Below are 24,245 nucleotides of genomic sequence, written 5' to 3'. Positions count from 1 at the left end.
AATTCAAAATGTGTAATAGATTAAGCTAAATCAGCAGGTTTTAGGGAGTGTGTATAAAAAAAGAAAAACACACCGACTAACACCAAATGATGGACCGCTGCATCAATTTCAATCTCAAGTGTTGGCAGCTGATAATGTGAAGCTGAGAACGTTCTTCTGAAACTGTTCAGTGTTTTACTCCTGATGTCTAAAGTCACTGGGACCAGTGAGTGTGTCACAGCTCCTCAGCTCTGGTTTGCTCTCAGCTGTAGTTTCCTTTTAATGCTGCTTCATGAAACACACATCGTCTGACTCTTTACTTTTCAAGTCCAATGGTTCAGAGAATTGATAACTTGTTTTAAATATGCTGGGTTGGTTCTCTGCTCAGAGACAACGACATCACCGGCGTCCTGGACCACACCTTCTGTGTTGAGCACAACGCCTACGGAGAAATCATCCCGCATGAACTCAAGCCCAACGGCAAGAGTCTTCCTGTGACCGAGGACACCAAGAAGGAGTATGTCAGGTACGAGGACCAGTTTGACCTCAGCTCATGTTGATCTGGTGGAGGGATGATGAGGCATTTCCAGTCTCAGGCTGATTTTAATGATCAAATATTTATTATAGTGTTTTTATAATTAGTTACTTTAATTTATACTTAGTATTTCTATCTTATACTTAGTTATTTTTATACTTTTTACTCTTTAATTGGCCGGCACCGGGACCAGAGTTACCAATTTCACTTCACCTCATGTTTACATGTGTTGAAATGACAATAAAGCTCCTTGAATTCAACAACTGGTGTTTTGCGCAGGTTGTATGTGAACTGGCGTTTCCTGCACGGCATCGAGGCTCAGTTCCTGGCGCTGCAGAAAGGCTTCAACGAGGTGATCCCGCAGCACCTGCTCAAAGCCTTCGACGAGAAGGAGCTGGAGGTGAGACGGACCAGAACCGTCCGGGAATCAAACCTCTTTAGTCAGGAGTGTTAGTGTTTAGCTCCGGTCGGGACACATTCTCCAGGATGTCCCTGCTTTCAATAGTCAGCTGGGATCCAACACATTTCCCACAATACCTCAAACCGGATGTGGATGAAGTGGTAGAGTTGATATATATATATATATATGTAGAATATAAAAATGTATACAGAATCTAAACTCAGTAAAAGTTTCACAAACTAGACTGAGCCAAGGCCAACAACCATAGATTAGAATTAATTTAGGGTTACAGTAATTTCTGGAATATAAGTGCTATTTTTTTCACACGCTTTGAAACCTGAGGCTTAAACAATGACTCGGATAATTTATGGATTTTTACGGGTTCATGCCACCAATACATGGTGATGCGTTCAGGTGCATCACGGAACTCTGATCGTTCCTTTTTTCTTTTTAGAATTAATAGGTGCGGTTTATATTCAGGTGTGTCCAATAATCTGGGAAATACGGTAAATTAATCAGTGCCTTGTGGAGTATGAGTATGACACACCGAACACGTTACAGACACACACCCACACGTCACCCATACACCACCACACGTCACCGACACCCCCCAAACATTACAAACACCCCCCCAAGCATTACAGACACCCCCCCCCCATGTTGGACACACACACCCCACATGTAAGACTCATCTTCAACATCTTGGTCTAATTTCAGAAGTTTGGTTGAAGATACCACACCGATAATCTCCCAAAAAGTGAATTACAAGGGGCGATATTTTGTAGCTACTCTGTGAATTTTATTTCATGCAGCAGCATTTTTTTAGATTTTCTTTTTTAATAGTAGTGTTAAATATGTCGTCCTTCACTTGTTCATAGATCTTCTTCTCTTAAAATCACACATACAGCAGGAAAGTGCATCAGTTTCTCTCCTTTTAAATAACTGCTTTATTTTACTGATTCAGGTATATTAGTTGAATGTTTCTAAATGGACTTACCGTGTTTGTTTTGACTCTCAGCTGATGGTGTGCGGCCTGGGAAAGATCGACATCTCCGACTGGAAGTCCAACACGCGTCTGAAGCACTGCACCCCCGACAGCAACATCGTGAAGTGGTTTTGGAAAGCTGTGGAGTCGTTCGACGAGGAGCGGCGAGCCCGCCTGCTTCAGTTTGTCACCGGCTCGTCCAGAGTGCCGCTGCAGGGCTTCAAGGCTCTACAAGGTCATTAAGCCCAGTCTCTGTCGTCTTCGTGTGGATACACAAAGAATCTCCTTGTTTAACCTCACTAACTTCCTGCAGACTGAGGTGCTAAACTGACACGTCCTGTTGATGTTTGTGTTGCAGGAGCAGCAGGGCCCAGACTCTTCACCATTCACCAGATAGACGCCAACACCAATAATCTGCCCAAAGCCCATACTTGGTATGTGTCTCCTACACACGCACACGTCACGTCCACACGTCACGAACAGACTCCCACAAGTCACCGACACACGTCACCAACACACTCCCACTTTTTCCACAAGGACCTACTCTCCTCGCCTCTACTTCACTAAGTTTCGTTCATTTTCCATTACAATTTAGTACCACCGCTGCGTGGGCGGAGTCATCAGAGCTTTTCCTTGTCGAGCACAAGTAATCCCACCGATACAATCTGTATATCCTGATGCAGCGCCAACATGCATTTGGAAGATGTGGCGTTACAACTCTGTCTTTGATATCAGGCTCAAATTATTAATGTTACAAAATGTGGATTGTTACAATCGTGCTTTATTGTCAAGGTGTGCTTCACTGCCGGGTGTTTCAGTTTCACTGGTGCCCCTGTTAACTGGTGACTTCTGGCACCAGCCGTTAGCAGCAGCTGATGTTAACATAAGACAAACAAACGCTACGATACTTTAAACATCAATGGAAATGTGGTTAAATGGCGTTCGCCAGGACAGCTACGGATTCTGGTCAGGTTTTTAACAACTGCTGTGAAAAGGGTATGCTGGAGGAAGCTGGTTAACAAGGAAACCAGGTAATCCTAAACACCGGTGGTATCGTGGCTCGGAAACCTCCTGATACTAGTAGCGTGTCGCTCCGTCGAGCTCCAGTGAGGTGGTCGGATTCACATGAGTATCACAGTGTGTCCAGCAGAGGGACCAGCAGTAATAGCGGCATAATTGGTCTCCATTTTTCAACATTCTGATTGGTAGTGACGATCGCCACTCTTGACTTGCCCACAATATTTAAACATTTCATCGGCTATAAACCCTCTCATCAGGAACAGGGGGAAGAAATTCAGCAGGAGCGCCTCCTCTCAGGAGGAGGAGGAGGAGATTCAGCAGGAGCTTGACGCTGCTGTTCACAATGAGAAATATAAGCTGTGTCACAGAGCATGACTCAGACAGCTGCAAAATTGTGGCTTCCATGTTCTTCACTCGACGCGTCCCCAAGTCATTCACAACCAGGCCTACATTTTTTCTGTACTTTCGGTGGTGGGACCTCGCGACAGAGTTGGTCCTGGGTGCACTTTGCCGTACCGTACCTCCCGCTCCAGCACGTACTACGGTGGAACAGCGGCTTTGGTGTAAACCCAAGTAGTGCCACTTTTGGATCTTTTGTAATGTTTTGTTAGAATATTACTCTTAATGCCTCAAAGATCTTTTCTCAAAATATTTATAATTTAGGACAGGTCCAGAATATATGAGCGTGATTCCTGATCTCTGTGCTACAGCTCCTCAAGCAGGTGTCTGGATACTGAGAGTAGGGTACTGTGGGTAGGGTACTAGGTACAGTGGGTTAGGGTACGGTGGGTTAAGGTACTGTGGGTAGGGTACTAGGTACGGTGAGTTAGGGTACTGTGGGTAGGGTAGGTTAGGTTACAAGGTACGGTGGGTTAGGGTACTGTGCATAGGGTACGTTAGGTTAGGGTACTAGGTACGGTGGGTTAGGGTACTGAATCAGAATTCCTTTTATTGTCATTGTTCTCTGAAGCACAACGAAATCAAAAAATAGCAGCTCTCCTAAGAAAAACAGTGCAAACATCAGATGGTGCAAAGATAATTAAAAACCGCAAAAAATATATAGTATAGTGCAGACATAAAAACTGTACAGTCCCCAGGGAGTATTTACAAGACCAGGGGATAAAACAGCAGTTCAGGGTTTGTTTGTGTTTTGAGGCTTTCAGGGCAACAACAGCCCTGGGGTGGAAACTGTTTTTTCGTCTACGCGTTTTTGTCTTTATTGCCCTGAAACGCCTCCCCTGATGGCAGAAATTCAAAGAGGTGATGACCGGGGAGTGAGGAGTCCCTTAGGATGTTGTGGGCTCTCCTGAGGCAGCGGGTGTTGTAGATATCTTCCAGGGATGGAAGAGGGCAGCAAATCAGTGTCTGGGCGGTGGTGACGACCCTCTGGAGCCTCTTCCTGTCTGCTGTGGTGCAGCTGAAGAACCACAGCCAGATGCCGGAGCTCAGCACCGACTCCACCGAGCAGCGGGAGAAGCTCAACAAGAGCTCCGGGTTTAGGTTTTTCTTCTTGAGGATCCTCTCTGTTGGGCCTTCTTCAGGAAGTAGAGTCTCTGTTGTGTCTTCTTCAGGATTGCTGTGGAGTTAACAGTCCAGGTTAGGTCCTAGCTGATGTGGATGCCCAGGAACTGAAAGTCTGACACCGTCTCCACCCCTTCCCCATTTCTGGTGATCGGCTGAATGTCTGGTTTACACCTCCTGCAATCGACGATCAGTTCCTTGGACTTGGAGGTTTTCGGGATAAGGTTGTTGGTGGTGCACCAGCATGACAGACTCTCCACCTCCACCCTGTAAGCAGCCTCATCTCCTCCTGAGATGAGCCCCACCACCGTGGTATCATCCGCAAACTTAATGATGGTGTTGCTCGGGTGGGTGGGGGTGCAGTCGTAGGTGTAGAGGGTGTAGAGTAGGGGGCTTAGTGCGCAGCCCTGTGGAAAACCGGTGCTGAGGACAGGTGGTGTCCTCCTCTCACCCTCTGGGAGCGGTCCATCAGGAAGCCCATTACTCAGTACAGATGTGGTGGGGGAGACCCAGGACCCCCAGCTTGCTGACCTGTCTGCTCGAGTTGAAAGCCGAGCTGAAGTCAAGGACGAGCAGCCTCTCATAGCTCCCCCGCTGTTCCAGGTGGGTCAGTGTGGTGTGCAGAGCAGTGGCGATGGCGTCCTCTGTGGACCAGTTGGCTCTTGAGGCAAATTGGTGGGGGGCCAGTGTGGGTGGCGGGCATGATGTGATGTGACTCCAGACCAGTTTCTCGAAGCACTTCATGATGATGTGGTAGGGTACTGTGGGTTAGAGTACGGTGGGTTAGGATACTAGGTATGGTGGGTTAGGGTACAATGGGTTAGGGTACTGGGTACTGTGGGTTAGGGTACTGGGTACATTTGGTTAGAGTACGGTTGGTTAGGGTACTAGGTACTTTGGGTTAGGGTCCGGTGGGTTAGGGTACTGTGGGTTAGGGTACTGTGGGTAGGATACTAAACACTGTGGGTTAGGGTGCTGTGGGTAGGGTACTGGGTACGGTGGCTTAGGGACTTGTGGGTAGGGTACTGGGTACGGTGGGTTAGGCTACTGTGGGTAGGATACTAAGTACTGTGGGTTAGGGTACTGTGGTAGATTACTGGGTACAGTGGGTTAGGGTACTGTGGGTAGGGTACTAAGTACTGTTGGTTAGGGTACGGTGGGTTAGGGTACTGTGGGTAGGGTACTAGAGCCCCGTTTCCACAGTGCCCCTTGGTGCCGGTACGGGTCAGGTCAGAACCGGTTGTTGTGCATTTCCACTGACTCAGAACCGTTACCAACCGGTACCATTGGTAACCATTTCTCGCTACCCCTCCACTTGGGGTACCAGGCACAATGTGCCGGATATGAGGGGGAGGAGCTTCAACACTGCCGTCTGCTCATTGGTCCGTGACGACCGCTGTTCTCCCAGCAAGCAGCCATTTCCAATCAGTTCTTCTGCAGCAATCAGGAAACTTTTTTGAAAATGTCCCGTTATGGCGTCACATCCTGCATGATTACGCAACCGTTCATAACCCCGCCTACATTTCAAACCATTCCCTGTGTAATGGAAACGCGGCACTGATACGGGTCTGGTTACGGATAGTCAACCCCCACCTGACCGGCACCGGTACCAAGGGGCACTGTGGAAACGGGGCTTGGGTAAGGTGGGTCGGGGTACTGAGTAGGGTGGGTTAGGGTACTGGGTATGGCGAGTTGGGGTACTGTGGGTAGGGTACTAGGTACAGTGGGTTAGGGTATGGTGGGACTGTGAGTTGGGGTACTGGGTACTGTGGGCCCATCCTTGCCATCAGTTCAGGTGTGCATAAATATGTCATGAGTATTTTCCGTTTGAATTCTCTCCATATTGGGGTTGGTTACTTTATGGGCTTCAGCTCATTTCTTCCCGTTCATCTTGTTGTATATTGGGGTTGGTTTCTACTTCCCATCGTCTTTTTGTCTTCGACATGTCATGAGGTTTCGTATGTGTAAATAAACGGTAGATTTGGCCGATGATTTTTGACTTATCTCCTCATTGTATTTTTATTAAAAATTCCTCGATTTGGGTGGGTTTAGTCACTTTATTCTATTCTTTGTGTTTCATGAGGAAGGATTGTAATTGCAATTATCTAAAGAAATCTGTTTTGGGGAGATTAAATTCCTCTCTTAATTTTATAAATGATTTGACGTTGCTGTAAAACAGTGATCCCAGATTTGACCCAGTTTTTAAAACCCACATTGATATATGACGGTTTGAAGTCTTTCATATATCCAATATTGTTATAGCTGATATCTCTTTAAGCAACCCGAATGATATTTAAATTTTTCTCCATATTTTTAATGTAGTTTCAGTCCATCTGCTCATTTGAGTTTCCTTCAGTGGGGTAGGACCTGCAGTGGGAGGCTGCAGAGGCTTTTCTCAATGTCAAGACATCGAGTGGGTGTGAGCTCTGGAATCTACGTTGTTCTAGGTTTCAGTTGTGCAGCTCAGAAATAATATTTAAGATTTGGGAGATTGAGCCCGCCAGATAGACTAAAATCACTACAATTATCTAAACTCTGGACAAGCTCATGTCAACATTCATATGGCAAGGAAGACGGCCCAATTTATCAAATGTTGACTTTGGGGTTTCAACAGGCAACATCTGAAGTGGATACAGGAGCTCAGGAAGAACAGTCATAGGAACACTTTCAATGCAGTGACAGTGGGAGTGGTGACCATCGTTCCAGGTCTCGGCCAATGTTGTTAATTAAACCTTTGTAGTTTACATTGTACAGATTTCCCAGGAGTGGGGGAATTTGAATACCCAAGTATTTAATGACTTCTCTCGGCCATTTGAATTCACTTTGGAACTTGGTTGTTTATGAGATTCTTCCACATTATAACCACAGCCACAGTTTGTTCTAGGTTTACTCCGCTGGTTGATTCCTGAGCGTCTCTCTCTGGTTGTGATGTTCTGGTTGTGATCGGGTTTTAAAAATGGCGGGTGAACGAGACGCTTGCTTGACTCACGTGTGTTGTGATGCGTCGGCCAATCAGCAGCTGCCGTCTACTGGCCTCAGCTCACTTGGAACCTCAGTGGAGGAACCAGGAAAGTATTAGTATTTATTTTGATCTCTATTAGCTGCAACAACTAAGTACAGCTACTCTTCCTGGAGTCAATCCAGCATGCTACTCGCGCAACAATATTTACACCAGTTTTTATAGTACTACGAAAGGTGATACAATTCAAATGAAATTACCCCACACACAGGCACACACACTCCAAAGTAGAACCGAGCTGGTATATAGTAATATTGAAGATGGGTAGATGAGCGATAACCTAATACCTTGTGGTTATTATTAGAATAAGAGTAATGACAGTATTCATTAGAACACTAACTTACTCATGGTCTAATCAGTTTTAATGGCCGATAAACACAAAGTTAGTACATGAGATGATGTGTTTTCAAAAGGACAGTAAATTGGTATTTACTCTTTGCATTAATGATGTCATAGTGTTCCACCCAGACATCGCTCTATACATTCCAGTACCTCTTCCATTGTTTGTTCTCACTTTGGATTGTTTAAATCTGCCCTCCGTAGCATGTCTGCTTTTATAATTATGGTCATACGAACTAAAATTTTGCTCTTGGTAAAGTACATTTGGCAAATTAGTTGTGGTAATATTTCTGATCAAATTCATTAAAGAAGCTGTAAACCTCTCCTTCACCTTCAACCAGGACAAAGTATTCTGCATCCAGTTTACATTAGTTCTGAGTGGGACCATTGAGCTCCTCTGATTTGGACCGTTTGTAGAGCTTGTATGTGTTCCAGCAGCACATGAGCAACTTTGTGAACATCAGTCAAACTGCGACTCGTGTTTTTATAACATCTGCAGTCGAGAACATTTTCTAACCATTGAGAGGCCTTTCCCCTTCCTACACGCCACTATACCAGATCAACTTCAACACCAAGAAGTCTGATCTCTCTCAGCTGCTCAACACAAGACTCAATTTTAATATTGATCCTTATCAAACCTTCTGCTTTTGAGATATTAGTTTTCCCCATATCACCTCTTAGTTTGTCAATTTTATTACAGAAATAATTGTGATTGACTATATCCAGTGGCTTTGTAATGAAAGGACCCTGATTCGAGAAATGATGGAGTACTTTTAGCATTTCTTCCCAACATATTATTTAGGATACTCCGTCATTTCTTATTCTCATGTTTCTCATATATTATCAGATTTTTATAATACTTCTTTTTCTCTTTGTTTAATTTGGTTGCATAGGGTCTCAATGTTCGATATATCTGCCAATCTGATTCATAACTTGAAAGAGTTGCCACTTTTTTAACCTCATCTCTTTTTATCATTCAGTCTTTAAGTTTTGCATAAATCCAACCCGCTCTTTTTTTGGACTGTTCTCTTTTTTTCACTTACTTGTAAAAACAGCTTATTGAAAGCTTCAACTGCATCATTTGGATTATTAGTCCTCAATACATCATCCTAGCAAATGTTACTGACACCCTCAATAAAACTATCGTCAGCAAAGTGTTTGTATGACCTTTTAACAATTGTTTTGGAACTCTGGTGTTCCTCGCCACTGCTATTAGGTTCGGACGGCTAAAGTCCCTGGTAGCAGGGACAAACACGGAGTGGAAAAGCATCAATAAGCAAGTCGGTACTGGCGGCAAAGTAATGTTACACATGTCTTACTATGTTCTCGCTCTTTCTTTCCCTCCAGCTTCAATCGGATCGACATTCCTCCCTACGAGAGCTACGACAAACTCTACGACAAGCTGCTGACGGCGATTGAGGAGACGTGCGGCTTCGCGGTGGAATGAGAGCGTTGATGGAACTCTGACGCCCTCTTGTGGCTGCGCTGTGCAGACGGGGCTCGCTGAGAAGCTCCCAGCCGACAGTCTTCCTCTTCTCTCACCGCTGTTCACACGCTTCCCCTCAACCATATCAGCTGCTACAGTCATCCCCCGTCAGAGGTTCTCTTCATGTTTAGTTCAGTTCTGGTGAAAACCTGAGAGCAAATGAAAGAGCTGCTAAAAGTCACTTTGTAGTCAGCAGAAGAAACTTTGGTCTAATTAGGAAACCTCTTCTATAGTTCTTCCTTTAAAAGCAAAAAGCTACTCAGATTCTACTACAGTCCACTTATTTTTTAATATATTTTGCAGTTTCCACTGTCTGATCCATGTCATGCTACTGAATGTGGAACACTGTAGGTTGCCACATCTTTCCCTTCGCCGCCATCTTAACCTCAACCAACATATGGCTGCAGAGTGGGAGCCCTTCATCTGGTAGGAGCGCCATGAATTCATCCTACCTCAGTGCACTGCAACGTGTTAACCGTTTAATCCATCAGTTATTTTCAAATCAGTCAAGAAAATCTCTTCCTTGTTCAGCAGTTTCAGTTGTTTTCTACCGTTAACCCAGAGTGAGCGTCTCGTTTCACGGTAGAGGTTTTAGTTGTGGGTTTTAGGGAGACTCACTCTGGTGATGAAGGTTCCAGTTCAAGTTTTTGATGCCTCCCTCCCCTTTAAATCACGATGCTTGTGTGTCTGGATGCTTCCGCATGCGTTTACAGGAAAGTAGACATGTCCTTAACCTTAGCTCCTCCCACTTTATCCTCACACAGCTGATTGAACCTCACCTTGTACAGAAGTACATTATTTCCTGTGTGTCTTGTTAAAGGTACAGTATGTAATATTTCAAGTGAAAACGACTTCAAAATAATTATCTGAATGTTGCTGTGAAATTTAACGGCGTTAACCAGCCAGCCACAACTCGGTCAGTATTGTAGTACCACACGGTGGTAGCGTGAGCCTCTCTACCTCATTTCCTGCTTTCAGTCCAACAAGCACCCGAAGCGCTGAGGAACAGTGACTCACCGCTGCCACCCAGTGTGCAAACTTTGCATCACATGAATCTTCCATATTGTACCTTTAAACCGGGTTCTATAAGTGTGGGAGGGCAACGCCCCCGGACTTTTCCCTTCTTCACAAAACTATAACTGCATCGGGATCCGTGGCAAATAAAAATAAAAAACGCACACTTTTGTTTGACCCTCCACTCATTTCTTAAAGTTCTTGGGCCCCAGGTTTGTCCTGAAGACCTCTGGCGCCCCCCACAGGGGAAAATAGCCCCACCCTTTGAGAGCATCTGCATTGAAGGCTCAACCCTACAGTTGATGTCAGGTTCATATTGTGTAAAACTAAAATAAAAAGATGTCCACAGGACGTAAAGTCACTCTCATCAGATAAAGCTCATTTCTCTCTCTCATGTCACTTTCGAGCACTTTACAAACCCAACAGTGACGTCAGGAGTGGCTTTTCTCACATAGATTCAAGTATGTCCTTTCATTTGCTTTTAAACTGCATTAGAAAGAATCAGAGTAAAAAGTATATATTCCTGTCATTTTTCCAGTATATATGTACAGACACATAACTATTTTGTATTGTTGCCAGTTCTTTGATTGAAATGCAAGCATGTCTACGTCTGTCACAGACCTCTTTACATTCTCAGGTGAAGTTGTGCTTTTTTTTAACTTTAGGCTAGGATGTGAGGAAGATTGCAACTTGTCTTTTAATCCTACATTTTCACACATACCTTCACAGGAGAACACAATCGGGCCCGCAGCGCCTCTGAAAACACAAAACCAAGCAGCTGCCTATTTCAGTGAAGCAAACCAAATTTTTGGAAAGGAGATAAAGTTGCTCGGGGCTGCAGATGCTGGAACTGAAAACCAGAGAGGCCACAGCCCTAACCTGAAGCACCTCCATTGAAAAGAACAAACAAATGAAAAACCCAACCTTCAGCATGAATGGATGCTCCAGAGATAAATCTGATTTATTTGCATAATTATTACTCCGAAGCAATGTTTTTGGCCAAGAACAAATCTGGTAAATATTCACTTTTGGGTGTGAACTTGCCTGCAGTTTGTTTGCAAGCAGAAGATTTTTAGTTTTCATATCATGAAGTTCTTTCTTTTGTCACCATGAGACAAAACAAAAATCTTTGTCTTTGTACAGAGAATTTGACTTTACTCGGATGTGGGAAAGAAATGCATTATTGTATTTGAATTTGTTGTTGTTGCACACATTATGCATACTTGAGCTCTAAGTTATAATCCAACACTTCCTTCTTTTTACCAAATACCTATTGGACTGATTTTTCCTTTTTTTGGGGGGGGTGTATATAATGTAAATATATGCACACACACAAACACATATGTTGTCCTCTTCTGTTTAACTTCCTGTGGGGAAACATTTTCTGGGCCAGTTCAGTCTGCAGCACAAATATGGTGTGTGAACTGAATCCAGATTAGCAGCACAGTCTCGACACTTCCTGCAAGTCACTGTAAAGAAAGTCAGTCCAACCTGTGACCTGAGCAAGTTTGATTTTTCAGTCTGAACTGGGTACAAATCACAAGAAATTGTTAATTGTGACATGTTTGGCTTTTTTAATCACAAATTTACAGGTTCATGTGCAAATTGTGTTTTAGATGTTAATGAATTTTGATTGAATTCAGTACAAAAACAAACAAAATTGTGTTTGTTTATTTGTATTTATTATTACAAGATATGTGTTCATAGTTTGTTTTGGGTTTTTTTTGTTTAGTTTGTTTGTCATCAGCTGCTCTGTGAGTTTGTAACTGACACCTGTACATATACGGACAATAAAGAAGCAAAGTAATACACTTCTTGTGCCCTTGCAGAAAGCTGAGCAATAAAACGATGCTGTTTTGGACCTGACAGCATTACGTTTTTTAGAAAAAAAACAAATGTGTTGCCGTCATTTTTATCATGGCGATTTGTTGTGAAAGTACTTGCATTACAGGACTTGAGAGGAAAATGAGCCACGAGGAGCTTTTGTACCGTTGCCAGTCGCACACATTCACATATAAAAGAAATTTTGAGCCTCCAACTAACTTAGAATCTGTTATTGGACTCCGGGTAGAACCTGCCAACTTTCTGGATCTCAGCTAACACTGACCCCAACTCTTCCTGCAGGCACCAGACCACCAAGTACAAATACTGTTTTTCACCATTGCCCCTTCCGCTCAAAACCCGGAACTCATTTGACGTCGGTTTAATTCCTTCACAAAGCTCAATTCGCCTCTTTAAAGCGACTTGATGTGGGTGGAGTTTCGTTCCACTGTCCAAAAGTATTTCAGGTTAAATGATAGGCGAGCATTTGAGAACACATAGTGGATATTTCTGTTACTGCGGCTTCTTTGCGCTGCTGATTAGAGTTGATTTCTGTTTCCAGCCTGCACATGTGGTTGAACATCCTCCTTGTTTGTATTCTTGTGTGGAAAAAAACCTGAAATTTGTTCAGTTACACTAAAAAAACATCTCTAATAACACAGGAAGAGTGAAAAGGTACTTTATTTCAAAAATGAAAAAATGATGGCCTCCTTCCTGGAAGTAACTAAAGCAAACCAAAGGCTGAGAGTTGTTTTTCTTTGTAAACCTGGAAGTCAGTAACAGTCTGTATGGACGGCAAGTGGAGAACAATCTGAATGCTAGAGTCAAAACTAACAAACGGTCCGCCTGAGACCAAACAAAGGCGGAGCAGGTCTTCAGTCGGCCTCGCCATTGACGGGTTTCTTCTTATGACGTTTCCTCTTGGTGGGGATCTTGGCCTTGGACACACTGAGGAGTTGAGCTTCGGGCTGGCTGGCCCACTTCCGCTGGTAGTGGCAGAAGTAGCAGCTCTGATAAATGATCAGATACGGGCCACGCAGGCGTTTGGTGCAGCGGCAGCTCTTCCTGCAGACGGGGCAGGTCTTCATGAGCTCCAGGACCGATTCCTCGTCCACCACGTGCTGCGGAGTGACTTGTTTTGCAGTGGACTTGTATGACAGAATATCTGAAAATTAACATTGATATGATCAATAAAATGGAGTTGAAATCCATCTACTCTGCTGCTCTTTTTTTACTTTGTTTTTAAAAACTTCTTGCTGGATTTATCGCACTGAAACCCAAGCTTCAACCCGATGACCACCTAACCTTTATCAATACTGAACATAAAATCCATTGAGATTGAATTAGGCAGTCAGGAGTAAATGATAAAGCAATGACAATCATGTGACGTGAGTTTGAGTAGGAGTGACGGCTGCATTTGGATGCTGAGAAACATGTTGGTTGTGTTTCGTCAGGACTGCCTGTTGAATTAAACTCTGATGTAATGGAAAGTGGAAGCTCAAGACCAAGAAAAGGTGTCACTCAATTTACTTTATTAATAAGAAGTCATTTACTCACCTGAACGTCTGTACAAGCCCCACAGTCTGTCCTCAGTCGCTGTGTTGTTGTCCTTCTGCCACAAACACACACACACGTATTATCATAGCTTCTTCTTCCTTCTTTGATCAGCCTGACTAAATTTCCCCAGGTGACCGTGGGCCGTAGTGAATTAAAGAAATACCTCTTCCACCAGCGTGAAGGATCCGACCAGGTCTGCAGCCTTCTCCAGTTCACTGACGCTCTGTGCAAGCGGCTCGCTCTGCCACTTCCTGTTGTAGCGGCAGTTGGTGCAAAGCTGAGTGAAGGACACACACATCCTGACCTTCTGTCGCCGCACTTCACAGATGCAGTCACACACCGGGCAGGTCTGGAAGAGCTCCCTGAGACAGCGTTCAAACACGACGCACTTCAGCTCGCTGTCATCGGACTTCTTCTGGCTGCCGGCAGCACAAAGAGAATTTTATTAGCAAAACAAGCTGAAGACATCGTAGAGGACTGACTGAAGCCCTTCCAACTGCAACCAGGACCCCTCACACCAGATCTCAAATTAGCAAAGTACCACCAAGTCAAGTCAAGCATGTAAATAATGGAATCAGTTTTGAAAGCCTTCAGCACCTCACCTGGTTTTATGGGATTCTGTTAAAGAGTCACCAGACTCATACGTGAACTCATCAGGCACATTTTCCACTTCATCTGCAGGCGCTTCTACACTGGTGTCCCTCCCAGGTCTGGAGTCCCGTGGAGGAGCAGGGGGCTTCACAGGCATGTAAACCAGCTGAAACTTTGGGTTGTGGGAAACAGTTTCTTTGAGCAGAGTTTTCCAGGGACCCGTCTGTGTGGCTGACAAAACAAGAGAAAACAGGCGAGATCACAGCATCATGAACTAAAATCTATTTTCTATTTCATAAGCCAACACGATCAGTTTTAATACTAAACATGACACACACACACACACACACACACACACACACACACACACACACACACACACACACACACACACACACACACACACACACACACACACACACACACACACACACACACACACACACACACACACACACACACACACACACACCTTTGCTTCTCATGTGGGGCTTCAACGTGCTCAAGCTCAGCTGTGTTCCTGCAGACCTTGTCGTACCCTGGCAGACTGACTGTGTGCCCACCGACACCGTCTCCCTGCTGATGTAGGCTGTGTGGATCAGGTGTGACACTTCCTAATTGGGACAAGAATTATCCAAGAAATGCATGAACAGATAAGAAAATGACAGGACGGGCGTGTTAAAGCGCTGACACCTGTCTCTCAGAGGAATAGATCCCTCCCCCCACCCACCACTGTGGAGCGAAGCAACACAGAATCAAACAACTCACAGCTCCCGCCCGGACCGGAGAGTCGCGGACAGTCGGTACCGATCCGGTCGTTATGTGTAGTTTTGTGGCGAAGCCCGCTTTGTACGGGCCCATGTTCAGGAAGCAGTCCTCCGTGAAGTGCTGGGCGCACGCATGCACAACTTTGGGGACTTTTGTTGGCACGTTTCCAGCATAAATAAACTCGATCCACTGGGTCTTCGGGGGCTCAGTCGAAGGGAGTAAAAATAGACTTTTGTGCTCGTTAATGCAGCCAACAACGGAGCAGCTTCCGTGTTTTGCGCGTAACTTCGTCGCCATGCCTGTTTTTCGATGTCGGTACCGTAGAAATAATGGCCGTTTTCCAATTCTTAGAGCGCCAGTGTGACTCGCCTACGTCACGAGTAACTACTCGCAAGGTCCCTCGGAAGTGCGGAAATGCAAATTTATGAGGACGCATCGGTGTTAAAGGAGAATTGGAACACGAGTACTTGATGACGCGGTGGCTGTCATGGCTGGATGATGGACCCTGAAGCTGAGGAGGAGGAGGAGGAAGAGGAGGAGGAGGAGTAGGAGGAGGATCCTGTTTCTCTCTGGTTCAGCAGGAAGGTGATTTGTACATGATATTTTAAATGATGATCTAAATTTTAGAACATTATTGTAAACTAGTACCTTTTCTGTTGCATACATGCTGTGTATATTACAGTGTATTGTACCGTGTATAGTACATGTACAGTACTGTGTTTAGTACCATGTACAGTACTGTATAAAGTACAGTGTATAGTTCTGTGTATAGGACAGTGTTACTATTACTTCTACCTCCTATACAGCCTTTATTTTACTCTTAGTTGTATTTGCTGAAAGCATTCCAGATGACTGTTAGGTTTAACCAGTTCCTCTGTTATGGGGCTAACGGACGGTAGGGTTTGATGGATGTTATCCCTAAGCCTTGTCATTTTATTTTGAAAGAACTTCATGAAGTCCTCACTACATATATTGATAGGAATGGTGGGCTCAACACTATTTTGGTTCTTGGTCAGTTTGGCTACAGTACTGAAAAGAAAGCGAGGCTTGTTTTTGTTTTCCTCTATTAAGGATGAGTAGTAATCAGTTCTACTTCTACTCAGAGCTTTCTTATAAGTTTTGAAGCTATCCTTCCAGGCTATATAATCTAGCTCTGTTTTTGTTGAACGCCAGGTTCTTTCTAATCTACGGGAGCGTTGTTTAAGCTGGCGGGTTGATGAGTTAAACCATGGGGAGGACTTTTCCTGTTTTTTCAGTTTCATTTTTTGAGGAGCTATGTCGTCTAGCGTTGTTTTTAGCATATCTGTCAGACTGTTTGTTAGGTATTCAATGTCTGAGCTAGCAACAGTATACGGGTCAGGAAGATTCACTACTGATTCTATAGCAGAGGGAATTCTTTCCTTGAATTTAGTTACTATGTTATCAGAGAGAGACCTGGTTAACACGGCTTTAACCGGAGGGTTAGAACTATTTAGAACAAAGTCAAAGGTTATTAAGAAGTGATCTGACAGGAAATCATAGTGAGGAGAGATGGTCAGATGCTCTATATTCAAACCATAAGTTAGAATAAGGTCTAGGGTGTGGAGATGTTTCTGGGTAGGCCCGTCTACTACCTGAGAGAAACCTAGAGAGTCAAGTGTAGATCTAAAGCTGCACTGAAACTATCATTTTCTAGGTCAACATGAACATTGAAGTCTCCTACCATGATAACCTTATCTTTAGTCAGGGCTACATCTGACAACAATTCAGAGAATTCAGTTAGAAAAGTTGAAGAAGGTCCAGGAGGACGAGAAATGATTACAGATTCTACAGAATTTACTATTTTATTTGACGGGTGTGGCATGGTCATGCTCAGACTCTCAAAAGAACTAAAGTTGGATTTTGGGTTAATATTAATTAGTAAGTGAGAGTTCTAGATGGCTGCCTCCACCCTCCTCCACCACCTCCACCAGCTATTTGAGTGTTAATATGACTTGGAGGGGAGGCTTCATTTAGACTAACATACTCATCTTTACGTAGCAGGTTTCTGTTCATCCAAAGAGATCAATGTTGTGTTCACTTATCAGATCATTGACTAGAAGAGCTTTGGATGATAAAGATCTCATGTTTAGGAAACCACATCTCATTTGTTTGTCTTGATTTTGTCTAGTTTCACACTTGATACGGATGAAGTTTTTGTAGTCATTAGAAGTAGTTTTCCTAGGTTTAGATAGTTTTATACTTGTGGTGGTCCGAGGGATAGACACAGTCTCTGTGACTGACCCTCGGCTCACTTGTTGGGAGTCGTGGGCACTGGTTTCATATTGGATGTTATTTGGACAATTAATTCTGTGTGTTTGAGACAACTCATCCCTGCAGTTACCTGTAGCTTCCACTGGGCATCAGGATTCCTTGTCGGAGCGCCTAAACGGCATGGGGTTTAGGACCCAGCGGCACTCTTACCTGTGCAGGCAGAATAAAGGGGGTGTCGAGCGGCATATTTTCCTGGTATGGAAAGGAATGGGAGGAGCTGCCAGCTCGAGCCGCCAGAGCGAGCTGTCAGACAAGAGCAGTGCGCTCAGAGGCAGCGTGATTCGTGAAGTGGTGCATCTACAAGTCGTGGTGCATCTAGAAGTCCAAGACAAGTCCCCTACACTATGAGAGATTCCTTTATTTTTTCTAACGCCCTTGGTGCGCGGAATGAGGTACGTAATGCAGTGTCTTATTTGACCTCTTACTGCAGGTGAAGCGGGTTGTGTTGTCTCATCTTTAAATACAGTTGTTGCATTTATTTACTCCATTTATTTATTCAATATTAAAAAATCGACAGTTATTTGTGTTTTATACAATTGAAATGGTTAAATAAAGTATGTTTATGAATTGTTTGCACTGTATGAGAATATTTAATTAAATAACTTGTATTTTGTACTGTCTTATAGTTTTCACGGTGCTCAGCTATGCTCAACTGCGAAATAAAAGGAGCAATGAGAAGCATCAGTCGAGACTCCAGCGTCTTGTTCTTTCAAACCCAAGGGCCGTTACAGTCTCTATGGGATGTTTAACTAAGTTAGCTATGGTTGGTGACTGCCCAGAGGGAAACTCAGAGAGGCGTGTAGGACTGCCACTCTGTTGCCTGGTCCCCACTCTGCTACGTCAGGATGGAGGAGCTAAGCTTTTAACTCTGTGGCCTGGTCCCCACTCTGCTACGTCAGGATGGAGGAGCTAAGCTTTTAACTATGTTTCTAGATAAGAGGTACGCTCCATCCAACGTGGGATGGATGCCGTCCCTCCTGATGAGACCAGACTTGCCCCAGAAGGACTTCCAATTATTAATGAAGCCTACCGAGTTACTGGGACACCACCCTGACAGCCAGCGGTTAAAAGATGAGGCTAAACATCTGGTCCCTGATGAGGTTTGGGAGGGGGGGGGGGGGCAGAGAAAACTACTTGGTCTGAAATGGTCCACGCGTATGTGCACACTGACTCTACGTTAGCTTTGAGGACCTCAGACTTCTTCAGGCGAACGTCGTTTCCACCGCAGTGGATTATAATCCCTTTAAATCTCCGTTTACTCTTGGTCATTAGCTTTAGCTGGGACTCTATGTCGCCTGCTCTGGCCCCAGGCAGGCAGCTAACTGTGGCCGCTGGTTGTCCTAGGTTAACGTGTCTCACTATTGAGGAGCCAATAACCAGCGTGTCCTTCTCAGCCAGCGTGCTGCTGAGTGGGGCAAACATATTGGAGACACTGACGGAGGCCTGCGGGGTGTAGCGGGGGGGGGGGGGGGGGGGGGGGGGGGGGGGGGGGGCGGTAGACTTCTTGCTGCTACGTTTACCCCTGGCAGTCACCCAACCGCCCTGTTCCCCCGGCTGCTCGGGGGCCACTGAGGGGGGGGCCACTGAGGGGGGGGCCACTGAGGGGGGGGCCACTGAGGGGGGGCCACTGAGGGGGGGCTAGAGTTAGCAGCTACCTGCGCTGCTAAGCTAGAACGCTCCGCTCCAGCTAAACCTGGCGGCTGTTTACTAGCTACAGGGCTAGCCCTAAGCTGGACAGAGAGGACACGTTCCTCAAGCTGACTCAGCCTCGTCTCAAGTGCTACAATAAAGCTCCAGGTCACAGGTCCCTGTGTCAGTAACTGAGGTGGAGGTGGAGCTGAACATCTGACATTTGGAGCAGGAAAAAATAGGAGGAGAGGAGGGGGAAGCCATGGCTAAACAGGTGCTAATAGGAGCTAAAACAGCTAAAACAAAGCAAAAACAGAGAGAAACTGGAAGGCAATCACCTTTTCGGTTTAGGAATCCGGTTCTTTCCGTCCGGTTCTTTTCATCCAGTAGTTGGAACACCAGGACGGTCCTCCGTTAAAATCTTCAATATTCATTTCGCGGGCTACTGATTTGGCTTTCAGCCAGATTTGCACGGTGGACACACCTCGGCCGTCTGCTCTCTGAGTGTTAACGCAGTCCTCAAGAACATTTTCAAGTTCAGGCCACCTGCTTTTATTTCCTCTGAAAGCCTTTCTAGTCTTTTGGCATTGCATGAGTTCTTCCCGCTGCCGTCTCCAGCGCCGAACCATGGATTCATTCACACCAAGCTTACGTGCAGCAGCTCTATTACCTAAAAAAAAAATAAAATAAAAAATAAAAAATTGGACCACCCGGCCCGGTTCTGGTCCGGCCGGGAGCCGCCTGGGGCGGCCCGTTCGGCCTACCATAGCCGGGGCCGGAGTCCCGGAGCCCCGCTCGGTCCGTGTTGGAAGTCTGAAAAACTTTGAAAATTTTCAAAGTGTCCGGGCTCCAGGGGCCCATTGGCCGGGTTCTGGTCCGGTCCGGGGCCTCCTGAGACGGCCAGAGTGGCCCACGATGCCCATGGAAGTGTCCTGGAGCAAAACACTTGGGAAAAAAAAAAATCATGAAAAAGCTCCATAAATGACCCCCACATGCCACTGTGTGAGTCCGCCAAAGTGTTCCTGCCCTCGGATACACTCTCTGACAAGCCCCCTTGTCTTTTCCTGGAGGCCTATGTTTTCAAAAACTGGGTTTCTGAAATCCTGCCGGCACATAAATCTGGCATACAGGGTAACCTCGAATTGTGGAAAAGTTTTTCCATCTTTGGAGGTTGCCCTGTATGTCAGATTTAGGTGAAACCTGAAATTTTTTCTAAGTGTCGCAGCACTCTGAAAATTTCAGAGGATGTTCAGAACGACTTCCAGAATGCCACCCACCCTTCAAATTACAATATATCCGACGATAAAGCACTTTTTTCGGACACTTTTCGGCCACATTAAACACTCCCCTAGAGCTCCTTCTGAGCTCCAGGCAGACACCCTCTCTGCTCTCCCATGTTCGTCCGACACACCTCACTCTGCTCGGATACCCTCCTGCCTCTACACACCCCCCCTGGAGCTCACTCTGTGCTCCAGGCTGACACCCTCTCTGCTCTCACACGCTCATCCGACACACCTCACTCTGCTCGGATGCGCTCCTGCCTCTACACACCCCCCCTGGATCTCACTCTGAGCTCCAGGCTGACACCCTCTCCGCTCTCACACGCTCATCCGACACACCTCACTCTGCTCAGATACCCTCCTGCCTCTACACACCCCTCTGGAGCTCCCTCTGAGCTCCAGGCAGACACCCTCTCTGCTCTCACACGCTCAGCCCAGCACTTCTCACTGTTCTCGGGCACGCACCCCTCCACCAGCCTCCCCCACGCTCCCCTGGAGCCAGACCAGGCTCTCCACGCGGTCCTGCGTACCCACACTTAAGCACCTGACCCTGACCCTGACCCTGACCCTGACCCTGACCCTGACCCTGACCCTGAGCCTAACCCTGACCCTAACCCCCCCCTCTTTTTTAAATTTCCCGTCCCCCCTTCCTTTCAATTACTCCCCCCACTCTTCCTCCATGAACCTTTCACCTTAATCCTCAGCGCATCAGGATCCGGGCTGGTGTGAAATATTTTCCTCCTCCTATGCTCCTTCACATCCTCAAGAGGGAGCCATTGCCTAACAAAAGGAAATTTCTCAACAGCAGTGGCTCTTCCAGAAACAAACTAAAAAGTAACATTGGGCTCCTACTCTCCTACACTTTCTACTTCACATTAATCATCAGATACATCTACTTACACACACTATGAGGAATCCTCAATTTTAATTTATTTTATTTGCTTTTAAAACCTGGGGACACATCCAATTAATTCATATCACTTACTTCATACACTTTCTATTTCCAATTTTTTTCTGGGGTTAATTAGTTGCTCTTTGGTAAATTGCAGTAGATTGTTTTTTTGTTTTTTTTAAAGAGTCTGTTGCCGATGCCTTTTTAAATTCATGTTCCAACCCTAACCCTAAACCAGCTCTAACCAACCCTAACTCTAACCCTAACCCTCTAACCACCTAACCCCTAACCCCAACCCCAAAACCCTAAGCCTAGGGTTAACCCTAACCCCAACCCATCACATAAAAAGAGTTTTGGAAAAACTAACCCCACACAATAGAGTTGAAACGGTTGTGCTGTCAGTGGGCTTAACACTTGCAATACCATGGAGAAGTCATTTGACTTTTCTTCCTCTAGATACCAAAGAACAGTCAATTGACTCACAGACTTTCAGCTAACACCTCACCCTCAGCTGTTTGTTATGGAAACAAGGCTGATACTGGTGCACCACAGGAGGGGGAGCCAGGTATTGAAATGCACATGTGTACATGTATATTTATTGAAATCAGGAGAACCACATTGAGATTACTCACCTATTTTAGTACATAAAGTTTGCTGTGTCTTATATTAATTCTAAATACAAAAATATTCTTAAAGCAAATAAATAGCACAAAAGACAAATAGATGGAAACAATAAAAAGTACAGTCGCAGAGAAAGACAAAACTATAAAAGCCACCAAATACTTAAATATACGTTAGCTAAAACAAGAACAAGGTTAGGTTTGTGTTTACATGTGCTGTAAAACGGCCCTAAACTCGCCCAGCATGACAAACTGTGAGTTTTTAATTTTTTTCTGTACAGCATTCCATAAACATGGAGCAGAATACATAAAGGCTTTTTAGCCCAGTTTATAATGGATGGTCGGAACTGTGTGTAAAAAGAAGTCTTTAGACCTCAGACTGTAGTTATTCCTGGGACACATTATAGGTTATCACACACGCAAATATTCTACAATTTATTGCTGAGATTTATTGAGTGTGCTAAATGAAGCTCTGAGCTTTGCCCCCAAACACTCCAAAACATCCAAGGTGTGAAAAATTCCAATGCGCAAGTCAGATTCTCATTTTCACTCCCCTGCTGATCCTCAGGTAATGTCCTTTCATTTGTAAATAGAGTCATTTGACGTAGAGCTTAGTGGTGCTATAGTTCCTGCTATGTGTGCTCTATTTGGAAGGGTTCCCTTTCAGCATTGCGGCCATACGCTCCCTTGTGCTTTACCAAAAAGACGCTACAAAAAGCGCAGCAAGAAACAAATGCGGGCTCAGTTGACGCTGCTTCAGCGAACGCCGGCTCACTTGACGGCAGTAACCAAACGGCGAGGAAGCAGTGAAGGTTGTCACTTCAGCAGAGCGTTTCATTCGCCAGTCAGAACCAGGGCAGAACATGAGCGTGTCCTCTCTCAACCGGTTGGTCCGTGCAGACATTGGATCACAGGACATATTTTTTCTCAAGGGGCACATCGAGGACACACAGTATGGCATTGGAAACCATCACTTTGGGCTCATGTCAGTGGTAGTTTCAGTTTTCCACAAACTAAGATTCCATCACATTGCAAAAATGAGAACACTAAAACTCCAAATTGGCAATTCACGGAAGAGGTTGTGCAACACAGTCCTTTTCCAAGGCTTCTGATTTTGTGAAATGAAGCAACCTCAAAATTAGTTTGTGGTTACTGTTATCAATCTCTAAATATGTAAATATATGGAACAACAAATATGTACATATAATGAATAAATCACTAATATAATAGGTAAATATGTAACAACAACTATATAATGTGAGGTTAATATGTAAGAATAATGTCATATAATGTGTAATAGATAAATGTATAGCATAAATATGTAATAGGTAAATATGTAACTAATTTTTTTATGTAATATTAAAGGTAAAAATGTAACGATAAATAAATGTAGTATAGGTATATATGTTATTGTGTGTAAATATGTAAATAAGAAAATCTACATTTGTTCCACAAAAAAAGTTATAACTTGTGCCCTAATGTACATGTTCATTGTATATAAATGTCACATTGTGTGTAAATAAATGCTTTTGCATATTGTTGTCATGGCTCCATCATGTTGCTGCTCTAAAAGGAGAGAACAGCGTCCCAATGTCCATCTGCAAACGTCTTCCATTTCCTCTCAATACTTTCTATAAGTATGCTACATTGGATAAATGAATAAATAAATGAAATAGTTTTTAATTTAATAAATTAAAAATGAAAGCAATGATTCTTCACAGTCATGTAAATGTATATCTGCGTGGTTTTCTTCAGAAAACACGTCACTGTCACACAGACTTGTTTAGGCTGACTGGGCAGACTTGCCACTCACTAGATGGCGGCGGGCGGACACAGGCGGTGCGGCGTCTAGTGTTTATGTCTATGGTCTGGAGTATCCCCTGGGTCCTAGTGCTTTAAATAACACGGCTGTGGCTGCCTCCGCGTCTTTCTGGTGTGTACATATTTTGTGAAATCTGATTAGTTGGGATTTAATGATCCCCCGGAATGTATGTTTGGGGTGGTAACTCTTTTTATGAAGTAGTGTGTGTCTGTCTGTTTCTTTGAAAAATACTTTTGTGCCCAATTCCTTAGCAGATTGTTTGATATTGTGGAAATAAACTGTAGTGTCCAGATACGCGATATGTGAGGATTGTTTGTTATGTTTGATTTTGATGTTGGGGTGGTGTGTGTTGAGGGTGTGGAGGAAGTGTTGGAATGAATCCTCCGACTTGCTCCACAACCCAAATATATCATCCAAGTAGCGTAGATAAAGCAAGGGGCGTTCTGTGCATTTCAGTAAGGCCGTCCGCTCCCACTCCGCCATATATATGTCGGCATATGCTGGTGAATATTTCCGGCCCATCGCACACCCGCATACCTGGAGATACCATTGGTTATTAAAAATAAAATCGTTCCGAGTGAGAGTAATCTGAAGCATCTGACAAATGATTTCATCCTGGTGGTCGGGGTCTGGATTTTGTTGAAACACCTTCCTGATGGCCTCCAGTCCCAGGCT

The 24,245-nt window shown here is 44.7% G+C and overlaps 2 protein-coding genes across 3 annotated transcripts in view; one reads left to right on the top strand and one right to left on the bottom strand.

The window, feature by feature from the left end:
* LOC308109621 (E3 ubiquitin-protein ligase SMURF2-like) overlaps positions 1–12,109 on the top strand; it is an 85,268-nt gene extending 73,159 nt beyond the window's left edge. For both annotated transcript variants that reach the window (XM_080463315.1, XM_080463316.1), the window contains exons 16-20: positions 368–505; positions 794–914; positions 1,933–2,134; positions 2,258–2,333; positions 9,146–12,109. In XM_080463315.1, the coding sequence (XP_080319441.1) occupies positions 368–505; positions 794–914; positions 1,933–2,134; positions 2,258–2,333; positions 9,146–9,245 (637 nt within the window). In that variant the 3' untranslated portion in view covers positions 9,246–12,109. The remainder of the gene's footprint in view (positions 1–367; positions 506–793; positions 915–1,932; positions 2,135–2,257; positions 2,334–9,145) is intronic.
* A 47-nt stretch (positions 12,110–12,156) lies between these two features.
* On the bottom strand, positions 12,157–15,542 carry LOC308109622 (uncharacterized protein). Its single transcript, XM_080463317.1, has 6 exons — positions 15,036–15,542; positions 14,740–14,881; positions 14,279–14,498; positions 13,840–14,095; positions 13,677–13,731; positions 12,157–13,284 (listed from the first exon to the last, which is right to left on the bottom strand). Exons 1-6 carry the CDS (start codon positions 15,330–15,332, stop codon positions 12,995–12,997), a joined length of 1,260 nt encoding a protein of 419 aa, XP_080319443.1. The 5' UTR covers positions 15,333–15,542; the 3' UTR covers positions 12,157–12,994.
* Positions 15,543–24,245: the final 8,703 nt, after the last annotated feature.

The sequence above is a fragment of the Lipophrys pholis genome (assembly GCF_963383615.2).
Source record: "Lipophrys pholis genome assembly, chromosome: 5".
Classification (NCBI taxonomy): domain Eukaryota; kingdom Metazoa; phylum Chordata; class Actinopteri; order Blenniiformes; family Blenniidae; genus Lipophrys; species Lipophrys pholis.
This window is presented reverse-complemented; position numbering and strand designations above follow the sequence as displayed.

Coding starts and splice junctions, on each gene's coding strand:
- LOC308109622 (XM_080463317.1), bottom strand. CDS start 15,332: ATGGCGACGAAGTTACGCGCAAAACACGGAAGCTGCTCCGTTGTTGGC. Junction 14,882..15,035: donor CTCCGGTCCGGGCGGGAGCT/GTGAGTTGTTTG, acceptor TGTCCCAATTAG/GAAGTGTCACACCTGATCCA. Junction 14,096..14,278: donor ACAGAATCCCATAAAACCAG/GTGAGGTGCTGA, acceptor TGCTGCCGGCAG/CCAGAAGAAGTCCGATGACA.